Genomic DNA, 19,973 nt, shown 5'->3' with positions numbered 1-19,973 from the left:
ACACTATCAAAGAGAGGAACAATACAAAAAAGGGTAAGATTCAAGAGACTTCTGTTCACCTTACCTTACAATTATATTCTGATATTACAAAGGTTCTTTTAAAACAGGTCAACCAAATAAACCATTTTTAATTGTTCTGTTTGATTCTGGAAAAACTACCCCAGAATTAAAACACAGAATTTACTAAAATAGTTCTGGTTGAGAGATGATTCATTACAACTATTAAACACTTAAACCACATACTGAACCAAATGCTTTACATATATTATCATTTAATTCCCATCACAACCTGATAAAGTAGGTATTATTTTTATGCCTATTTTACAGATTCGAATGTTAAAGCATAGAGATTTTAAATAACTTGCATAAGATTACAAAGATATTAAGTGGTAGAGGCAGGGCTCAAACCCAGATCTTCATGTCTCCAAAGTCTGTTCTTTAATACTTTGACATACATTCAAATTATCCCACAAAGTGGAATAAGTAAAATTGAAATATTTAATTGCTAGTAACTAAGCTATTTGCTTAAAATAGCCAAATGTATTGAATGATAGTTATGTTTTTATGGATACATTTTATACTGTTTTATATAACATATATTTGTGTTTGTTTTGTTAACTGACACACTACTTAACAATTAAGATTTAGTTATCTTGCTATCTGGTATAAAATTGAAAAACTAGAGTAACTGAGATTTGATAATTGTTCCAGATTAATGACACAGGAAACTGTTATCAACTACTAAGGTGGGTGGGGGGGGATGCAGTGCCGGTGTTAAGTCTAATGCCAAGTATTAAAATGCAATTACTTGTTTTTTTCTTCCTATTACGTGAAATAGGGAGTGGGATGTGTAAAATATTACATTTATCACTTGCATTCCAATGCTTTAAAACTTGTTATCCACCAAAAAGCATGAACAACCAAGCACTATTACACTCATGTATTACCAAGAGACCACCAAGATGTCACTGTTGTACCCTGTAATCTGAAACCACTGGGTCTAAAACATTCAGTCTGCACTGGACAAACTGGGCCACGTTGAGGTCACCCATCATTCACAGCCTAGCAGATCACACATCTCTGAATATGGAACTCTAGAGCAAATCTTTGTCAATGATCACAATGGTATAAATTTATTAGTGGATGATAAATTAAAAAAAAATCTTTACAACAACTCTTCTGCAATTCAGACTTCTAAATGATCTGCTATATTTTTGATCATTCTATAATTTACCAAATGTCATGTCCTTGGTCAAGAGTGCACATCCCAATTATGCCACTCTTTTCATATAAAAATAAGATATACTCATTGCGATTTCCAGAAATGATGATGAAAAGGCAAAGTCTGCCTATACTTGTTTCTTTAATTGGATAGGCTTCTCTCTTTATCTTAAAATTTAAATGTATCAAAGAAGTTTCTCATTTTGGATTAACCCCGTTAGTATAGGATCAAGCTGCCAAAATAAAGCAAAGTTTCCTAAATTTAGTTTTAAAAAACTGATATTTAATATTATAATCACTGAAAACAGCAAAGTGTTCAATAATGTGTCACAGTTACTCGACAGTTGACATGTAACAATACCTGTCCTCTCCTCAGATCTTCACTTGGGGGAAAGAAAAAAACCTGAAAAATGGTAAAAATGAAACAGGAAAAGGAAAAGAACTTAATAAAACATTTTTTTTTCAAAATCAAAGATCACATTTTAATAGAATGTTTTTCCCTACAGATGAAATATAAGAAATCTAATATTGATATAGTGGAAATACTACAGAATCCAATATAACCTTTCAGATTACAAATGGTTGCACATCCAGTGAAGATGGTTTCCAAAACAAGGGTCTTGTTTTTTGTAAATATTTATATAGTTAATATTTTTCAATGCATTATGGGTACATCTTATTTAAAGGAATTCAAAGTAGCTACTATATTTTTACATAGCACATTTCTATAAAGCAAAGAGAATCTCCTTAATTTTACTCTTTTTGAAAATCATTCATATTTAGGTTTACTGTAATTTATCTTTACTAAAACTGAGAGAGTGTCACTTTAAGTCAGGCTTAAGATTCAGTAAATGTCCGTAAGAGCAGAAGCTGGAGGTTTTAGAACTGATTAGCCACAATCCCTTGATATCCATCTCCTGAACACTCCAATATTCAAAAACACACTACCATCTTAAATAATTCATTAGAGTTTTGAATTAACCTGGAGCATTTAGGAAGGTATTTTGTTTTTAATCTTGTACCAACCTTGACTTTGCTTACATAGTACTTCCTTTATTATTCTAAATTTGCTGCTTTAAACATTTGGCATAGTTCTAGCCTATCATGTTCTGACCCATGTTTGAGTTCAACCACAAGGGTTTTTCTGTTTTGAGCACTATGAGACTCATATGAGGTCAAGAAGATATATAAAGGAATCAACAAACTGCCTGTACTTTTGGTGAGGTACTCAGTTGTTTTAAGATTGCTCATATTTCAATTTAAGATTAAAATGATAAGAATAGAAATAAGACTGACAATTACCCTATTTCTGACCTTCATAATTAACTCACTGGTCATCTAGGGGGCCTATATTATGTATATGCCAGGCACTGTGTCAAGTGCTAAGGATATAGAGAAGAAAAAAAAGTCTCAGCTTTGAAGAATTCAGTCTCCTAAGGAAGAGACTATAAATGTAAATCTCTATAGAGAAGGACCCTGAAATCTTTTGGCCTGAAGAGAAACATTTTGGTGTTTTTACTCAATGACTTTTTAAAAATGATTTTACTCTAGTAAAATACAATTATTCACTGATAAGAACTTACTGGGGAGAAGATGGCATAATATTTTAAGTCCAATATTAGACATCCAAAGGAAAATTTTCAACCTTCTTCTTACTGGTTTCAATATTTTCAAATTTGTGTCAGAAGTAATTTACTTGAAACAGCTGAATAAGCAAAAGCAATAAAATATCTAAAGGCAATTTGTTAGAATCTAATTTTAATAAATCTAGGCAACACTGGCTCTGATTGAAATACCTTATGCCAGAATTTCAAGAAAATTACTTGAAAATGGCAAGTTGTGGAAACCTATCTGCCAGGTTCTGGAAACCATGACAGTAACTAAAATAAGTAGGCTTTAACAAATGAGACATCTTATAATACCATAATTGTTTCTGAAAAATACATGGCCTCTAACTATTGGCTTATTTGTTTATACTGATTTTTTCCACAAAAGATATGAAACATCTACCCTAGTATAAAGCACATGAATTATATTCACCTGGCTTTGAATTATGGCTCTGCCATTTACTATTTATAATCTTTGCCCTTAACTTCTGAAATCAGTTTCTTAATCTATAACAACGGAGACCAAAATCCTACTCTGTTGGGGGGATTGGAAGGATAAAATGAAATAGCATGAGCACAGTATCTGGCATATAGTAAGTGCTAAATAAACATTAGTTTTGTGTTTTCTTTATCCAAATGCATGCTGCACAGAAAAAGGATCAGGTGGAATCTTAAATGACTTTTTTTTTTAAACACATTGATAAATGCCAAGCAGAAATGTGGACTGATTAAGAGTAGCAAATGCTAACGTTAGCATCTAAAAATCAGGCTCAAAGCAAATTCAATTTATTTCCACAAGGTCGGCAGTTTGAGAATATACTTTGTTAACCTTTTACCTATGGTACTTAAAGCAAAAAATTTTTCTGAAGGAAAAAAAAATGAATGAAAAGAGTCCCAGACGCATTGTTTTTTCACACTATCCATTCAAAAGATGATTAAACATTCTAAATTTGACTTCCTTACAAAAAATTTACAATATTCGACTGGCTAACAATTTTAAATGAAATTCTCTTAATTTCGCCAGACTTAAAAACCTTATTTCCTTTAAAAAAATATATTTTTAGGAAACATCTATCAATGTGTTTTCCATGGAAGAAGAGCGTTTCGTTTAGGTTTTAAAAATATGATCCAAGTCGCAAAATGCAAAGCACCAACCGTAAGCACTATTACAATTCTGCTTGCGATAAGGAGAGCAAGTAAACATTTTACTTTATTCAGCAGCGGAGGTGACCAGGCAAAAAGTGCAAAGTGATTTGAACTGATCCCCGTCCCCCTCCCCCTCCATCCTACCCAAGAATGCAAGTGTCCCGCATCTCAGATCAAAACTGAGCCTCGGTCTTACTGACGTAACCAGTAACCCTATCCACCTCTCACACTGCGGAGGCCGGCAGGGCAGCGGCTGCCGCCAAGTACACCACTCATCAGAGCCTGCCCCATTCCGCCCCCGCGCTTCAGTCATGCTTTCCAGAAATGGGGTCACTCACTCAGTAACTATCACACACACGCAGCCTATCATCCTGTAATCCCCCAAAGTCCGCTGTGGGGATAGAAGACAGCAAAAAGTCAAGAAGGAAGAATCACAGACGCGCCACCATCAGGAATTGATTTTCCGCTCCGGAGAGGAGCGCTGATGCCTTGGAATGGGTCTTGTCTGGATTATTTTCACAGACCCCGAGTTGGTTCTGGGACAGAAGCGGCTGCGAAGAGCCGGGGAAATTCTGTCTGGCCCTGTCTGGTTATATCGTTTGGGTTTGGGTCACCACGGTGGGCATCTCAGGGACGGTCACCAGATCCCGGGCGAGGTAAACCAGAAAGCCCTTTACTGCGGCCGCTGATCTTGAATATCACTGTATCATCTCCGCGGACAGGAAACTCAAGTTAAACTCCAAGAGACGGGGTCCTCAAGCTCAGCGACCTCGGAAACGGGGCGGAGAGTAGGATGGAGAACCTCAGGCTTCCACTTTTTTCTTTGCAGCAGCAGAAACTACTGCGGCAGATGGGAGGGGGGCCAAAAACCCTCGACTGTCCTGCACCCCTTATCCGAACCCCCCCCACAGGTCGCTACCCCTGCCCCGGGCCGTTCCTGCCCACGCGCGCCCGGTTCCCCAGAGTAACCCTGTCCCCTAGCCGGATTCGAGAGTCCCCGCTCTACAGTGAGCCCAATCCACACCCTCCCGCATCCCCCAAAGTCACCAGGGTCCAGGGAAGCCCCCGACCAGGCAGGGCCAAACTTCCCAACTCCTCGCCGGCCCCCGCTCCGCGTCCTGCTCCCCCCACGCAAAGTTGGTGAAAATCGGCTTCTTGCAAAGCCCCGGCGCCCACTCCAAACCCCACGCGCCACCACACCACAGCCCCTCTAGCGAGGGAAGGGAGAGGGCGTGCGGATGGGAGGAAGAGAAGGGCAAACAGATCAACCCCAACTACCCAAACCGGAATCCCGAACCGAGGGGAGAAGCGAGCAGCAGAGGAAGGGGCCGAGTGGCCGGCTCCCGGGAAGAGAGCGAACCGGCGGGGGCGCGGGGAGGGGGGCGCGCCGGCCCCAGCCGCCCGGCTGCACTCACCTCAGCGCTGTCGGATGGGCTCTCCACAGCCATCTTCTGCCACGGGTCCGCCAGCTGCGCCAGCGGCATCTTCCCCCCCGGCCCGCCGCCTTCACCGCCTCCTCCCTCCCCGCCCGCCCCGCGGCCGGCCCCGTTCCGTCGCCGCCCGAGCCCCACGGCAGAAGCGGCGGCAGCAGCTGCAGCAGCAACGGCGGCTGCCCGAGAGAGGGCTCGGCGCCGACACCGACCCTCGAACGCCGCGCGCCCGGCTGGAGACGCCCGCGCGCTGAGCGAGAGCCTCGCGCGGCTGCCCGGCACCGGGTCTCGCCCCTTTCTTCCTCTCCTCCTTCCGCCGCCGGGACTACAGCTCCGCCCCCCCCGCCGGTTCCCGCGCCCGCTCCAGCAGAACAGCGGCCCCCGCGCGCTCCCCCACTTCCGCTCACAACATGGCGCCTAAGCGATACCTGTCTCTCAGAGCGAGGCTCGGCCGCCGCCGCCACCGCCGCGCGCACCCGGGGGCGGGGCCTGGGAAGACACGCCCCTGGCCGCGGCGCTCCGCTCGTCCCTCCTTCCTCGCCCCAGCTTCAGCTTCTGGGCCTCGCCTTCTTTCAGGAAGGGCAAGCGGAGAAATCTGGGGGCGTCGGCGGGAGGTGGGGGAAAGAGCGGGAAAGGAGGAGGTGCGAAAGGCTGAGAGTTTCTAAGAGCCACAGGTCCAAGCAGGTTGAAGGCTCTCAGGGATGTAGAGAATTGTGGTCCCCACCCATCTAGGGAGAGACCGGTGAGGCGTAGGGGGTGCGGTACAGTACCAAGGACCCGGGGAGGGGTCGTGGGGTCTTTTCGGCCCGATTTTTCCGTGGGTGCATGTGGACGCGCCGAGTCTATCGGCACATGTAATGGCCCAGGACCCACCCTCTCTCAGGGTCATATGATGGGCATTCACCTGCCCCTCCACCCCCCACGATGGGGATACAGAAGGCTTCGTGTCCTGGAGCCGCTTGGGGCTTCGGCTCTCGGTTTGAGTCAAGGCTCTCCAAACTGACGCTTTTGTGTTATATTATTTTTAATATCTGGAATTACTTCGTCTTGCATGAGTCGCCCCCCCCCCCAAAGTCCACAGAGCCCTCAGGCTTCAGGCGCGACCCTCCAAGCTCGCCCCCTCCCATCCCTCCCCGGTTCTCCGCAGCCTAAATCTTCACGAAGGAGAAAACAAGGAGGTTCTTCAAGGCTGCCAGTCTCGGCAGAGGTTGGGGAATTATTTTAAAATATCTTGGTGGCAGGAGCCCGGGATTCCTGCTTCTCTGTTGACTTTAAATAAAAGATTAGATTAAAAATCAGGCTGGCGGTGAGTGGAGGAGGGGAGAGAGGGAGGGCTTCTAACTCCTGCCCAAGACAGGGAAGCCCTAGGTTAAGGAATCCCAAGCCCCAGACGGCGATGGAGCGCCAGAAGACCGGGAGAGCGTGAAGAGAGAGGCCTGGACGTCTGGAGTGGGTGGGGGCGGCGGTTTCGACCCCATGTTCCCAGCGCCAGGTGGCCGGCGAGCTCAGTCCGCCGGGGCAGAATTGTGTAAAAGTCGCCAGGCTGAGTGGAAAGCTACCGCAGCCATTGGCTAACCGCCCTACAAGGAAAAGGAAAAAAGTAAAGGGAAATCTCCAAGCCGGCCAGTGCTTCCATCCCCTCAGGCCTCTGCCCAGGCGTCCAGGTCCTCCCACGCTCGGCGACCAGAGCGCGTCCCCCGCTGCGCTCCTGTGCACGCCTCCTAACAGCTCCTTTCATCCTCCAGGGGCCCACACACCTGGAGAGCCTTCCTCCCTAACGCAGGTGTGAGGATGAGATTAGAGCCCCACACCTAGCTGCCCAGCCAGGTCTGTGCGGGCGGTGCAAGGTTTCTCTCTGGGCCGAGAGAGGCAGGTGTTAGTTTTTTCTGCTGCCTTCGCTGGCGCGCCCCTGGGTACAGGCTCGAGGCCCGGGAGCCCCGTGGCCACCTGAAGAGGCTCCATCTGTTCAGGGAGCCTGAGGAGGCGGCCGGAAATCCTCGCTGCGCGCCCTCTCCTGCAGCCTTGGACTCAGGGGGACAGCTCAGGGTTGAGCAACATCTGGGCAGGCTCAGCGTGGTCTGTGAGGTGGGGGTGGGGAGGACGGAGCTCGTGATTTTGTCACCTCCCCCAGCATGCTGATTCAAGTGCTGCAAATCCAATCTGGACCCAAACCTCAGCTAATTTGGCAGCCACCGTCTCTGTAACTCCTAACAGTAAAACCAGCCTGCAGTAGTTTGAAGATAAGGAATTGTATATCGTTTTGCATTTATGCACAAAGTGCCAGATTTATCTTTCATTTATATTGCAAAGCACGTTACCATTCCTTACAGCGAAAAGAAGTCGGTCAGTTTGGTTAGTTTAAGGTAAATTAGTCCTCCGCCCCCAACGGTGATCAATTATTCCAATTAACATTCTTTCTTTAGTAAAAACATACAGTTGAAGAGTTATCATGTGTCTAACACTGTCCAACGCTAAATACTCCACCAAAGGGTGAGCCAACCTTTTAAAAATAAATCTAGTTTGCATACTGAAAAGTTGATTTCAGTAGAGAGTTGATTCAGAGGAATAACTTTTAAAATAGCGAATTCATCTGAAAAAGTAGTGTGAATAGTGGTCACATTGCAGGAGTTAAGCATTAAATGAACTTAATAATAGGCTAAAGTACCACTAGCACAGCTGTCCTGCAAATAGGCTCAAGTTGATAAGTATGTGAATTGATTTGGGAAAACACTATTCTCCTTCCCTTTGCCCAAAAAGAAAAGAAAGCGATTTTTTTTCTTTTGGTTAACAATAAACTTTTGGTTTCTTTCATTTATTAAATCCAAGAGTGGTGCAACCACTCACTCTTGCTGGGAGAATTGGGGAAAATCAAATAAGGCTGGGGGATTTGTCTTGCAGGTGGCAACAAAAGTTATTTGAACATAGAAGGTGATATTGTCCTGAGCAGGATTACTCCCCCCGCCCCCCTTTAAGAAAGGAAAACTCTTAGGTATTCAAAGAATAGCTGCCTCTAAAGAGCGTCTGTGCAGGGTAATATGGTAGCCACTAGCCACACCGTGGCTCTTGAGCACTTAAAACAAGGTTGGCTGGTTGCTATTGAGATCACACCAGATTACAAAGACTTAGTACCAAAAAAGAATGTAAAGACCTCAGTAATAATGACGAGTTGATATTTTCAATATATTGAGTTAAAATATTTTGTTAAAATTAATTTCCTGTGTCTCTTTACTTCTTTAATGTGGCTGCTATAAAATGTGTACTTACAAATGTGGCTTACTTGTCAAAACTGGCATTATAGCTGTACAGGACAGTTCTGCGTTAGCATTTTCCTTTAACACTGAGCCTTTTATGTATTCCTAAAGTCCTGTAATGTTAAGTGATGCCCTCATATTCCATTGTCTTTTGGGGCTCCTCGGTGCAAAATCTGCAGAAAGGGTTGATTTAGTTACCTACTGATTCTATACCCCTTCCCCCAACACACACACACACACACACACACACCTCAGTCAGAACCAAGATATTGGAAAGTTATTACTTGAAACTACAGCAAAGGGAAACAGCAAACCTCAGTCGAAAATCTGGACTAGATTTCCAAGAAATCATTCCTGATGTATGACAGGACAACCAGATTTAACCTCCTCTGTCCCCAACAATTTCCTGCTATAATTATAACCTTTGTATACAAGTTTAAATGGGCATTTACTTAACAAAATAACATTTGTTCAAAAAAAATGGAGTTACATCAGTCTGGAAAAGTTACAAGATGACTAAACTATGGCTCATCGCACAATCTCCACCTCATATACATCCAATACTCCCAGTTATAGGTTTGTCCCTATGGAAAACCCATAAAATGTACTCATCAGTACCTCTCTGAAACAGGTGTTGTCCCTCTACATTATCTGAAACATGTTTACTCTTCATACAAAAAAGTAATCACTAGAGACTATTTAACTATTTCTTTGCAGTAAGAAAGTAAGGTAAAACTTGGGCTGGAAGTTTATCTTGCATAAGACAATACATGGTGACATATTTTTTTCATGTGTATGAATTTCATCTTTTCTTTGAAATTTCCCAAGTAAAAATTAATAGTTTCCTGATTGACACACATCTTAAGAGACAACAGATATTTCTAAACCTATCTGGACATTTTATTTGAAAGAATTCAAGTTTCAGAAAATGTAAGATCTTCTCTAGATTCTCCTATAGATATTAAAGTTCAATGATTCTGGAATTGCATGTGATGCAAGACGCTCATAAAATCTATAAGGAACTAAGGGGAAGATGATCTATGATACAAATACTTGAAACATTTAACATTCTTCATGGTAAGGCAGTACAGGATCAGGACAAGAGCAGAGCTAGGCCTATGTCTAAACTCCAGGTTCCTTTACATCTCTAAGCTTCAACTTACAGGCCTAGAACACGGTCTGGCATGTAATAGTTGCTCAATAAACAATGGCAAAATAAGCTGTTTTCCTCATATGAAAACAGGATAACAATGCCCCCCTTGCAGAATTTTGAGGAAGATTAAGTAGAAATAATGTCTGGGATGTATTAAGCACAGTGCCTGCCACATAGGAAGCATTCAATAAATGGAGCTATTGTTACCAACTTCAGAAAGGGAGTATTCCTGCATACGTAATATAATTCAAAGACTTTACTCCTAAAAGTTATTTCTTTCCATTTGTTGTGTGATTGTTTCATTAGGGTATAATCTATTTCTTGAAGGCACTCTCATAGTGATATGACACACACACACACAAAATGATACTGGACCTTTCTGTGGAATTCAAATAAAAGATCATGTAGGGTAACTTACTGTTCTGGTTTTCAAGCCACGTATGTTGAAACGCAAATGATTACAGGTCAGTTGCCTCATAGGCTATGATCAAAACTTTGTTTATGTAATGCTCAAAAGAAACTACAAATGTATGATTCAAAGTTAACATTACCTGACTCATACTTACGCAGTGAGGATAGGAGGAACAGGGAAGTATGGAGGAGAGGTCTGTGTCAGACATGCTTTAATGTTTTCCTTTATTGGTTTCCAAAATGTTTAATCCTTAGAGGTGTCATTTTGTTTCAGGGTTGTTTGCAGGGGAAGAATTATGGGGCTTTGAAACTTGACAAGGAATTGAGAAGAGCCATTCCTGGAGCTTTAATAAGCTACTGTTTTCCTTCAGTTTTCATTTTACTAGCACAGAAAAGACCCACTAAATGTTCTTGTTTATAAACACCAATTCATAAGAGGGAGATAATACATTAAAATTTCATTTTCAAACTGATATTAAAAATGACTGCTTTAACATTAACCAAAAATTGCAGTATAAAGTACTCCTTCAGAGAATAAACATTCCCATTTTATAACTATCAATTTAGTTTGGTTGGTTAGAGTAGTGCTTCTCAAATTTTTTTTCAGTCCACAAACCATTCTGAAACAAAAACCCAAGAACCACTAGTTCCTACTCACCACTATGGGAAAAAAAAACTTTATGGAACTGTTGTTTTAGAACGTGGCTATTATTGTGGGGGTTTTATTTTTTAAGTTTATATTTGTGCTTTTGAATATAGATTTGCATCTGCAACCTAAAAAGATACTTAAAAAAATCCTAACTTTTTAGTGACGTACATTTAAGATCAGTCTATGATCATACTTCAACTGGGGAAATGAAATTTGGGTAAAGCTATGGCAGCAAATTGGAGAAGGCAATGGCACCCCACTCCAGTACTGTCGCCTGGAAAATCCCACGGACGGAGGAGCCTGGTAGGCTGCAGTCCATGGGATCGCTAAGAGTCAGACACGACTGAGTGACTTCACTTTCACTTTTCACTTTCATGAATTGGAGAAGGAAATGGCAACCCACTCCAGTGTTCTTGCCTGGAGAATCCCAGGGACTGGGGAGCCTGGTGGGCTGCTGTCTATGGGGTCGCACAGAGTCGGACACGACTGAAGTGACTTAGCAGCAGCAGCAGCATGGCACCAAATAGAGCTCTATTCCTCGACCACCAACTGAACCTCGGATCTCCATGCTTGGGAAATCTGTAGCTTTAATCCCAAAGATGTGTCAAAAATTATGTGAATGGGGCAGTGTCAAATCAGGTCTGTTGCAGATAATAAGGCGTATTCGTAAACGAAGTATGTTTTAATCAAACAACACATTGCTTACGATTTCAGTAGCTTGTTTTCAAGACATGTTTCAGGTAAGCAGTAAATAAAATAAATGCTTTGGGGAAGTATAAATATTAAGAAATTTCTTTACTTAAAAAATTGAATTTAAGTAACTTACAACTGTCTACTGACTGAGGGATGAATTCTGTAGATTAAATGAAATTTAAAAAAACCCCATCGAATGAAATTATATGCAAATGTTGACTGTGTGTGTAAGCCAATTAATAAACCAATTAGAAATTGCATTGGCAGTTTTGGACACTTTACAGCAACAGACAGACATTTATTTCATAGGTACTATGTGTCAGGTGCTATGGTAAGTGTTTCATGTGTATTAACTCCTTTAATTTTCATTGCAATCCTAAAAAATACTAAATATATATTAATAGCTAACAGCTCGTGAGAACTTGCAAATTGTTAAATGGTTTACATATGTTACTGTGTTTTATTCTAACAAGAAGTATTGTTAGCAAAAGTTAGTGTTGTATTCTCATAAAGAATGAATGTTTTCCACTATAATTAATTCTTTCAAAAAATTTCAGGACATTGCTTGGAGGAAATGTACCATAAGATATAGTCAAATAAGTACTTAAAAGTATCCTTGTTAAATATATCTGCATGTCATGTTGCTTTCTGGAGACAGCAAGCTTCTATGACTATCATTTTGAAAAAAAAATGAAAATAAATTTTAGTTTCTCCAAAGATCAATGTAAGGCTTTTGAAAGGATGCTAAAGGAGATAATTTTCAAATGAAAACTTTTCCTTCCATAATTCATCATAGGTCTGTAGACTGCTGTTTCAGGTTGAATTCTGTCCACCCCACTCCCAAGTCCCACATCATATGTTGAAATCCTAACACACAGTGCCTCAGAAAGTGACCTTATTTGGAAACAAGGTCATTGTAGATATAATCAGTTAAGATAAGGTCATACTTGAGTAGAGTGGACCCCTAATCCAATGTGACTGTTTACCTTATAAGAAGAAGGCCAGGTAAAGATAGAGGATTGCAATATTGCATCAACAAGCCAAAGGTTGCTGGCAAACCAGCGGAAGCTAGGAAGGGGCAAGGATTCTCCCACAGGTTTCAGAGGGAGCATGGACCTGCTGCCACTTTGATTTTGAACTTCTAGCCTCTAAAGTTGTGAGCAATAACTCTGTTATTTTAAGATAACAGTTTGCTGTGTTTCATACGGCAGTCCCGGCGAACTAATCCAACATAGAAAAGATTTTCACTTATACACTTGCATAGCATTTTCACTTCTGAAAACACTGCATCTATTATCAAGGAATTCTGAAAATAGTTGGTGCACCTCTGTAATGAATAGTGCAAAAAATAATGATAGATAAGAGTTTGAACTATGTTTAAAAATGGACTAGGACTAGCAGTTAAAATTTAATTCCTTCAGGTTAAATACTTACTGCTAACAAAAATAATTCCTGATTTTTACTTATAGATCTCTGGAATCCAGATTATTCTATATGAGTAAACTCACCCCCCCCCACCACACAGTTTATTTATTTATTAGACTGAACTGAAAAAAAATATGCTATAGGATCCTAAATCTTTCCTTCTGTCTGAGGGGCCTGTATTTGGGCCGATTTAGTTTTTCATTTAGAAAGTAACTTGCCTCTACTTCTCTCCCTTTCTCAAAGTGGTTTATGGCATTATCATCTACTTAGTTCACCAAATTAGAAATCAAGGTTTTATCCTGTCATCCTACCGCACTTCCTCTCACCTCCATCCCCTGCATTATCTGACAGCTAGATTTTGTTGATTCTGCTTTCTCATCTCTCTGAATTCTGTCAAACTCTTCTACTCTAGCACCCCTACCAGAGTTGCCAGATTCAGCCTATATTATGACAGCTCCCTTTAGAACCTGGGCTTTCCTGGTGGCTCAGTGGTAAAGAATACGTCTGCAATGCAGGAGCCTCCAGAGACGTGGGTTCAGTCCCTGGGTGGGGAGATACCCTGGAGGAGGTAATGGCAACCCACTCCAGCATTCTTGCCTGGAGAATTCCATGGGCAGAGGAGCCTGGCAGGCTGCAGTCCATGGGATAGCAAAGAGTCAGACAAGACTGAAGTGACTTAGATGCACACACGCTTTAGAACCTTCCTGACTTTTACTCGTTCTCCACACCATGGCCAAAGGTTGCTTCCTAAAATGAAAATCTCAACTTGTTTATCCTCTGCTTAAAACTCATGGTGGCTTTCCTTACCTCAGGATAAAGTTCCAGCACATTTGCATAGATGGAAGACTCCTGCCTTTTTCTCTAGTCATTAATGGCAATTAAAAGTGAAAGTTGCTCAGCCAGGTTCGACTCTCTGTGACCCCATGGACTGTAGCCTGCCAGGCTCCTCTGTCCATGGACTTCTCCAGGCCAGAATACTGGAGTGGGTAGCCATTCCCTTCTCCAGGGATCTTCCCAACCCAGGGATCGAACCCAGGTCTCTCACATTGCAGGCTGATTATTTACCATCTAAGCCACCAGGGAAGACTTAACGGCAATTAGGTAGGAATAATTAAGGATTTATCATGGCTTTTCTTGTATAAACTGTATTTCAGACCAACCCAACCATGTAATATTAAATGATGAAAGTTCTTTACAGGATTATTCTGTAGAAGGAATGATAGACTTAGAAAATGATAGATTTTGAAAACCATAATGAAGGAACTGATTTAGGCAACGACTGTAAATGAATCAAGCCATTAGATGAAAGGTGGATGGAGAACTTGAAATTGGAAGGATCAGCTATCACCACCTAAACACAATGATCCATCTTAGCATCAAAAAAGGTGGGACAACCAAGCACTGTCAGCCTCTTCTCTCACACAATAGGAGGCATATAAGACCACCTATGAGGTATTCTTTCCAAAAACCTGAAATGGGATTAAATTAAGCCTCTAGAGGTGTGCTGTCCAATATGGTAGCCACTTGTCACATTTGGCTATTTAAGTTTAAATTAAGGAAAATAAAATTTTTAAATTCAGTTTTTAAGTCCCACTAACCACATTTCATTTGTCAGTTTTCACCTGTGGTTAGTGGCTATGGTATCAGTACACATTATAGAATATTTCCACTGGGGCAGAGAGTTCTATTGGACAGAACTGATTCAGAGCTAAATTCTATTTTTGGAAAAAAGGGGGTTAAAGAAAGAAATTAAATGACACTAGAAGCAAGCAAGTAGACTGGCATGAAGATTGTGATATATTCTTCAGGTTAGGTAGTTTGGGTTCTACAATAATTCAATGGAATGAATAAAAAGGGGGAGAGAGCAATATTTTATATTAAGAGAGATAACCAAATGTAATGTGTGGGCCTTGTTTGGAACCTGATTTGAACAAACCAATTGTGAATACATTTTGGAGATAATCATGAAAATGTGACTATGGATGGAATTTGGTGGTTTTCAAATTTTACTGAACTTTGATAGCCCATTCAGCTCTTTGGGATGCCCATTTCCCCGCCTGACTTTAACATCTGCAACAGCTTCAAGTGAGAAGGACTCTAGGTTGGCCCACAAGACAACCTGAGTGTAATGAGAGAGGAAGCAGGGCACAAGGCAGAACCAGGCACATGAGAACATTCAGGATGGCAGAACAGTTGTCTCTTCCCTGGTGACAAATGGACAGCCCAGAGCAAACAAATCCATGAGTGCAACCAACCTTCAGAACTACTCCAAGTATGGATGCCTGCTCTCTGGGAGCAAGGCAGGCTGCTTCTGAGAAGGATTGGAGGCAGATTGTGTTATTAATAGGGAATAATCAATTCGATGTGAAGCTAGGAGACCAGAATTGGGGTCCAGGATCAGGAGATAGGGCTGGCATGAATGAGAAAAGAAGGTGAATCTGGGGTTGGAATTTCCACCATGATTTTCCAAACTCGGGTAACTGGAAAACCATGTGAACTCCAGAATCCTGGAGAGAAGAGGTTCAGATGAGCAGATTGGTCTCATCTTTTTTCCACTGTGGAAAGGCTAAATTCTAGAATCTTTATCTGACAGTGGTCCTTATAGACAGAAGAGAAGAGAACCATTTTCAAATCCCACTTGCTAGATTGGTTTCCATTAGTTCTGGACTAGGCAAAATTTGTTTTCTTTGGTTCTCTTTTACTTTCTCTCCCCAAAATATGGGTCGTGTCTTAGGTCCTATCTTCTACAAAATATTTTATTTTTTAATTATGATAACAAACACATAAAATTTACCATCTTAACCATTTTGCCACCCCAAGAACTGTGTAGCCCACCAGGCTCCTCTGTTCATGGGATTCTCCAGGCAAGAATACTGGACTGAGTTGCCATTTCCTTCTCTAGGGAGCCTTTCTAACCCAGGGATTGAACCCATGTCTCCTGCATTGCAGGCAGATTCTTTACCACTGGGCCACGGGGGAAGCCCCTTTTAAAGTGTATATTTCAGTAATGTTATGTATATATACATTATTGTGCAATTAACCCATTTCCCTTGTGGCTTCCACGGTGGCCACACCTGCAATGCGGGAGACCCGGGTTCAATTGCTGGGTTGGGAAGATCCTCTGGAGAAGGGAATGGCAACCCACTCCAGTATTCTTGCCTGGAGAATCCCATGGATGGAGAAGCCTGGCAGGCTAAGGGCCATTTCTGAATAATCTTATTATGAATGTGAGTGTGCAGATCCAAAGTTCTTTGTCGATATGGTAGTTTGCAAAATGGCCATAAGTTATTCCCTTTCCTGTATCCATGCCCCTTTCTGATGTGTTTGTATTTTCTCTTACCAAGAGTCAAGTTTATTTCCTTACGATTTGAATTTGAAACAGCCTGATGACTAGCTTTGCAATAGTATAAGATAGAAGCAATATGGTACTGCTTCCAAGTCTGAGCCTTAAGAGGTCTTTTTTGGACATCTGTTTGCTCTTTTGGAACCCATGTGAACAAGCCTAGGTTAGACTATTAGAGGATGAGAGAGCATATGGAGCAGAGATGAGCCATCACATATGAGGCGTGAAAGATGCACATTCTACATAATGGATAGGTAGCAATTAAAGAGTCATACAATTCGAATGGTGAGTTTTATCAAAATCCATTTTGACACGATTCCAACCATTGTCAGCAGAGTTGACTTGGCAGCCATACTGGCAGATACTGAGTGAGCCCACAAGAGACTAATATAAATGTCCAGCTGAACCCAGCCCAAATTGCTAACCCACAGAACTATGAGCTAGACAAATGGTTGTTGTCTTAAGCATTTTTGATTGGCTATGCAGCAATTAATAACTAATACACATTACTTCTCCTTCAACTATATGCATTCTTCCTCGGAGATCGAATCCAATTGCATAAGGACTTCAATGATCACTACCATACTGAACGACTCCAACTCACTCTTCCCAGCTTTGCTCAGCTCTATCTTGAATTTGGAATTCCATATTTAATACTCCATCTGGATATCATGTGTAATACTCTAAACTTACTATCTGGAAAGCTGGATTTGTCATCCAATTTCAAGTCTTATATCCTCTATTGATGCTTCTATTCTGTTGGTGGTATTACCATTCTTTCAGTTAACCAGTGAAACCTCAGTGCTATCTCTGATTCCTCTCATTTTTTTCCCTTAGTCAGTCAGATGACAGTTTTCAAAGTTATTTTTTACCATATTTCCTCACTTTATAGAACTACTCACTCATCAAAACTTCCTCATTATTCTCTCATCTCTGGCCTCTGCATCCTCAGATTGATCTGATACACTGATTTACTTTATTTTTGAAATAACTTGTTTCCTTTACATGCACTGTGCTGCTAAATAAGGGAAAGGACTTTGGATAAGGGTGATTTGTTTGGGGAAGGAGTGAAGGTCACATGAACACAGTACTTCTTAAACTTTACCATGTATGTGGATTGAACTGCCAGGGAATCTTGTTAACAATGCAGGTTCTGATTCTCATACACTGATTTTGGATTCATTCTTCTAAGATACAGAGTGATGAGTTCACTTCACAGGTTTATTCATTACAAGCATATTTTCCTTGGATGTGTGTGCTCAATCATGTCCGACTCTTTGTGACCCCATGAACTGCAGCCTGTCAGGCTCCTCTGCCCACGAGATTCTCCAGACAAGAAGACTGGAGTGGGTTGCCATGGCCCTCCTCCAGGGGATCTTCCCATCCAAGGATCAAACATGCATCTCCTTTGTCTCCTGCATTGGCAAGCAGGTTCTTCACTGAGCCACCTGTTTTCCTATTTCTACTGATTTGAACATCTGGGTCGTCTCCACTGATTCATTCCACTGATCTTTTTTCTTTTTTCTCTTGAGTGTGGGTCAGGTTTTCTTGTTTCTTCCTACATCTAATAATTTGGGATTGTATCCTAGATATTGTAAGTGACATGTTCTAGAGACTCTGGATTCTGTCCTGCTCTTCCAAAGGGAAATTTTGTTTGTTTTTGCAGGCAGTTAACTTGGTTGAGCTCAAATTCCAAACTGTCTCCCTCATGGTGGGCAGCAGCTAAAATCAAAGTTCAGTGTTGTTTTTTTTTTAAACCTTACCTGGGTTTCTTGGAGTCTTCACTGTACATGTGTGCAGAGATATAGGCAACATTTCAATACAGAACTTAAATTACTTCCTTTCTGTCCCTCTCCATTCACAGAGTCCTCCCCCCAACCCATCTCCAAATTCTGTCCTCTGATTCTTTAGTCCAATAAAACTGCAGGTTTAGCAGCCCTCCTTGGTGTAGACTGGAACTTGCCTTCAGGCAAAAAGCTGTAAAATGAATATGGCAAACTCACAAGGAGTTGATGCTGTCCTTTAAGGGATGACCTCCCTCTAGTACCTTCCTGCTTGTTTGCTTTCCAGTGTCTTCAAATAAGATTTTAAAAAAGTCTTGTCCAGGATATAGAGTTGTTATCTAGAGAAGGGTGGTCACAAAGGAGCTACTCTCACATGATCAGGAACAGAATCACCCCACAGATTTAAAAACTTTCATGATTCTCCATGGAAATCTGTGGACCAAATCTAGGATTTGGTATCTATTATAGGATATCTATTATAGGTTCTCTCTGGAGAAGGCAATGGCACCCCACTCCAGTACTCTTGCCTGGAATCCCATGGACAGAGGAGCGTGGTAGGCTGCAGTCCATGGGGTTGCTGAGTCGGACACGACCGAGTGACTTCACTTTCACTCTTCACTTTCATGCATTGGAGAAGGAAATGGCAACCCACTCCAGTGTTCTTGCCTGAAGAATCCCAGGGACGGGGGAGCCTGGTGGGCTGCCGTCTATGGGGTCGCACAGAGTTGGACATGACTGAAACAACTTAGCAGCAGCAGCAGCAGCAGCATAGGTTCTGTCTAAATGGATCACCTGTGCTTCCCCACTCCTGCTAAGCACTTTCCTTTCTCTGAACTTTGTTCACTCTGTTCCTTTCTATTAAATGCCCTTCTCATCTCTGCCTATCAAAATGCCTATCAGGGCTTCGTCCTAGGTCTCTATTCTACTTGATCAGCACTTTCTCCAGGTTGATCTTATCTAGATTCATGGATTTAAATACCATCTATATGCTAATGGTTCACAAATCTGTAACCTCAACCTTTATGCCTCCACTGAGCTCCAGATTTGTGTGTGTAACTGTTTACTGGATATCTCCACTTGAATGTCCAACAGGTATCTGAGACTCAACATGGTCAAATTAGAATTCTTGTTTATCTTTCTCCTCAGCTCCATTCTCTCTGCAGGCCTTCTCAGTTTCAATAAGTGTCAACACCATTCATAAGCCACAAGGCTAGGAATCATCTCCAATTCCTCCAGTCCCCTTACATTCCATCTACAATCCATCAGGAAGTACTTTGGCTCTATCTTCACAATAGATCTTGAATCTGTTCATTTCTCTCTAACCCTCTGGCTATTATTGGAATTTAAAAAAATTATGTATTTAATTAATTTACTTTTTGGTTGTGCTGGGTCTTTGTTGCTGCTATCACTGGAATTTAAGTCAACGTGATCTCTCACCTGGACTCTTCCAAGTGCCCTGAGAGGTGTTCCTGCTCCCACTCTTGAAAGTGAAGGTGAAGTTGCTCAGTTGTGTCCGACTCTTTGTGATCCCATGGACTGTAGTCTACCAGGCTTCTCTGTCCATGGGATTTTCCAGGCAAGAGTACTGGAATGGGTTGGCATTTCCTTCTCCAGGGGATCTTCCTGACCCAGGGATCAAACCCAGGTCTCCTGCTTTGCAGGCAGATGCTTTACCCTCTGAGCCACCTCCTTATAATCCCTTTTCCACCTTGCAGCCATGGTGAACTTTTAAAAAGGCAAACCAGATCATGTTACCCTCTTGCTCAACCATTCATGCCTTGCCAAAGCACTTAAAGTCCAAACTCCTTCCTATGGCCTACATGGTCTTACGTGATTTGAACCCTGCCTACCCCTTTGACT

General features: G+C 42.0%; 1 protein-coding gene across 3 annotated transcripts in view; it reads right to left on the bottom strand.

Moving 5' to 3' along the window:
* Nucleotides 1–5,484, bottom strand: part of RPS6KA3 (ribosomal protein S6 kinase A3) — a 101,728-nt gene extending 96,244 nt beyond the window's left edge. For 2 of the 3 annotated variants that reach the window (XM_052663921.1, XM_052663922.1), the window contains exon 1: nt 5,390–5,484. In XM_052663921.1, coding sequence (XP_052519881.1) covers nt 5,390–5,458 — 69 coding nt within the window. In that variant the 5' untranslated portion in view covers nt 5,459–5,484. The remainder of the gene's footprint in view (nt 1–5,389) is intronic. The other variant, XM_052663923.1, reaches the window with a different exon arrangement.
* Between the last annotated feature and the right edge of the window lie 14,489 nt (nt 5,485–19,973).

The sequence above is a fragment of the Budorcas taxicolor genome, chromosome X (assembly GCF_023091745.1).
Source record: "Budorcas taxicolor isolate Tak-1 chromosome X, Takin1.1, whole genome shotgun sequence".
Classification (NCBI taxonomy): Eukaryota; Metazoa; Chordata; class Mammalia; order Artiodactyla; family Bovidae; genus Budorcas; species Budorcas taxicolor.
Note: the sequence above shows the minus strand (reverse complement) of the source record. Positions and strands in the feature narration are given on the sequence as shown.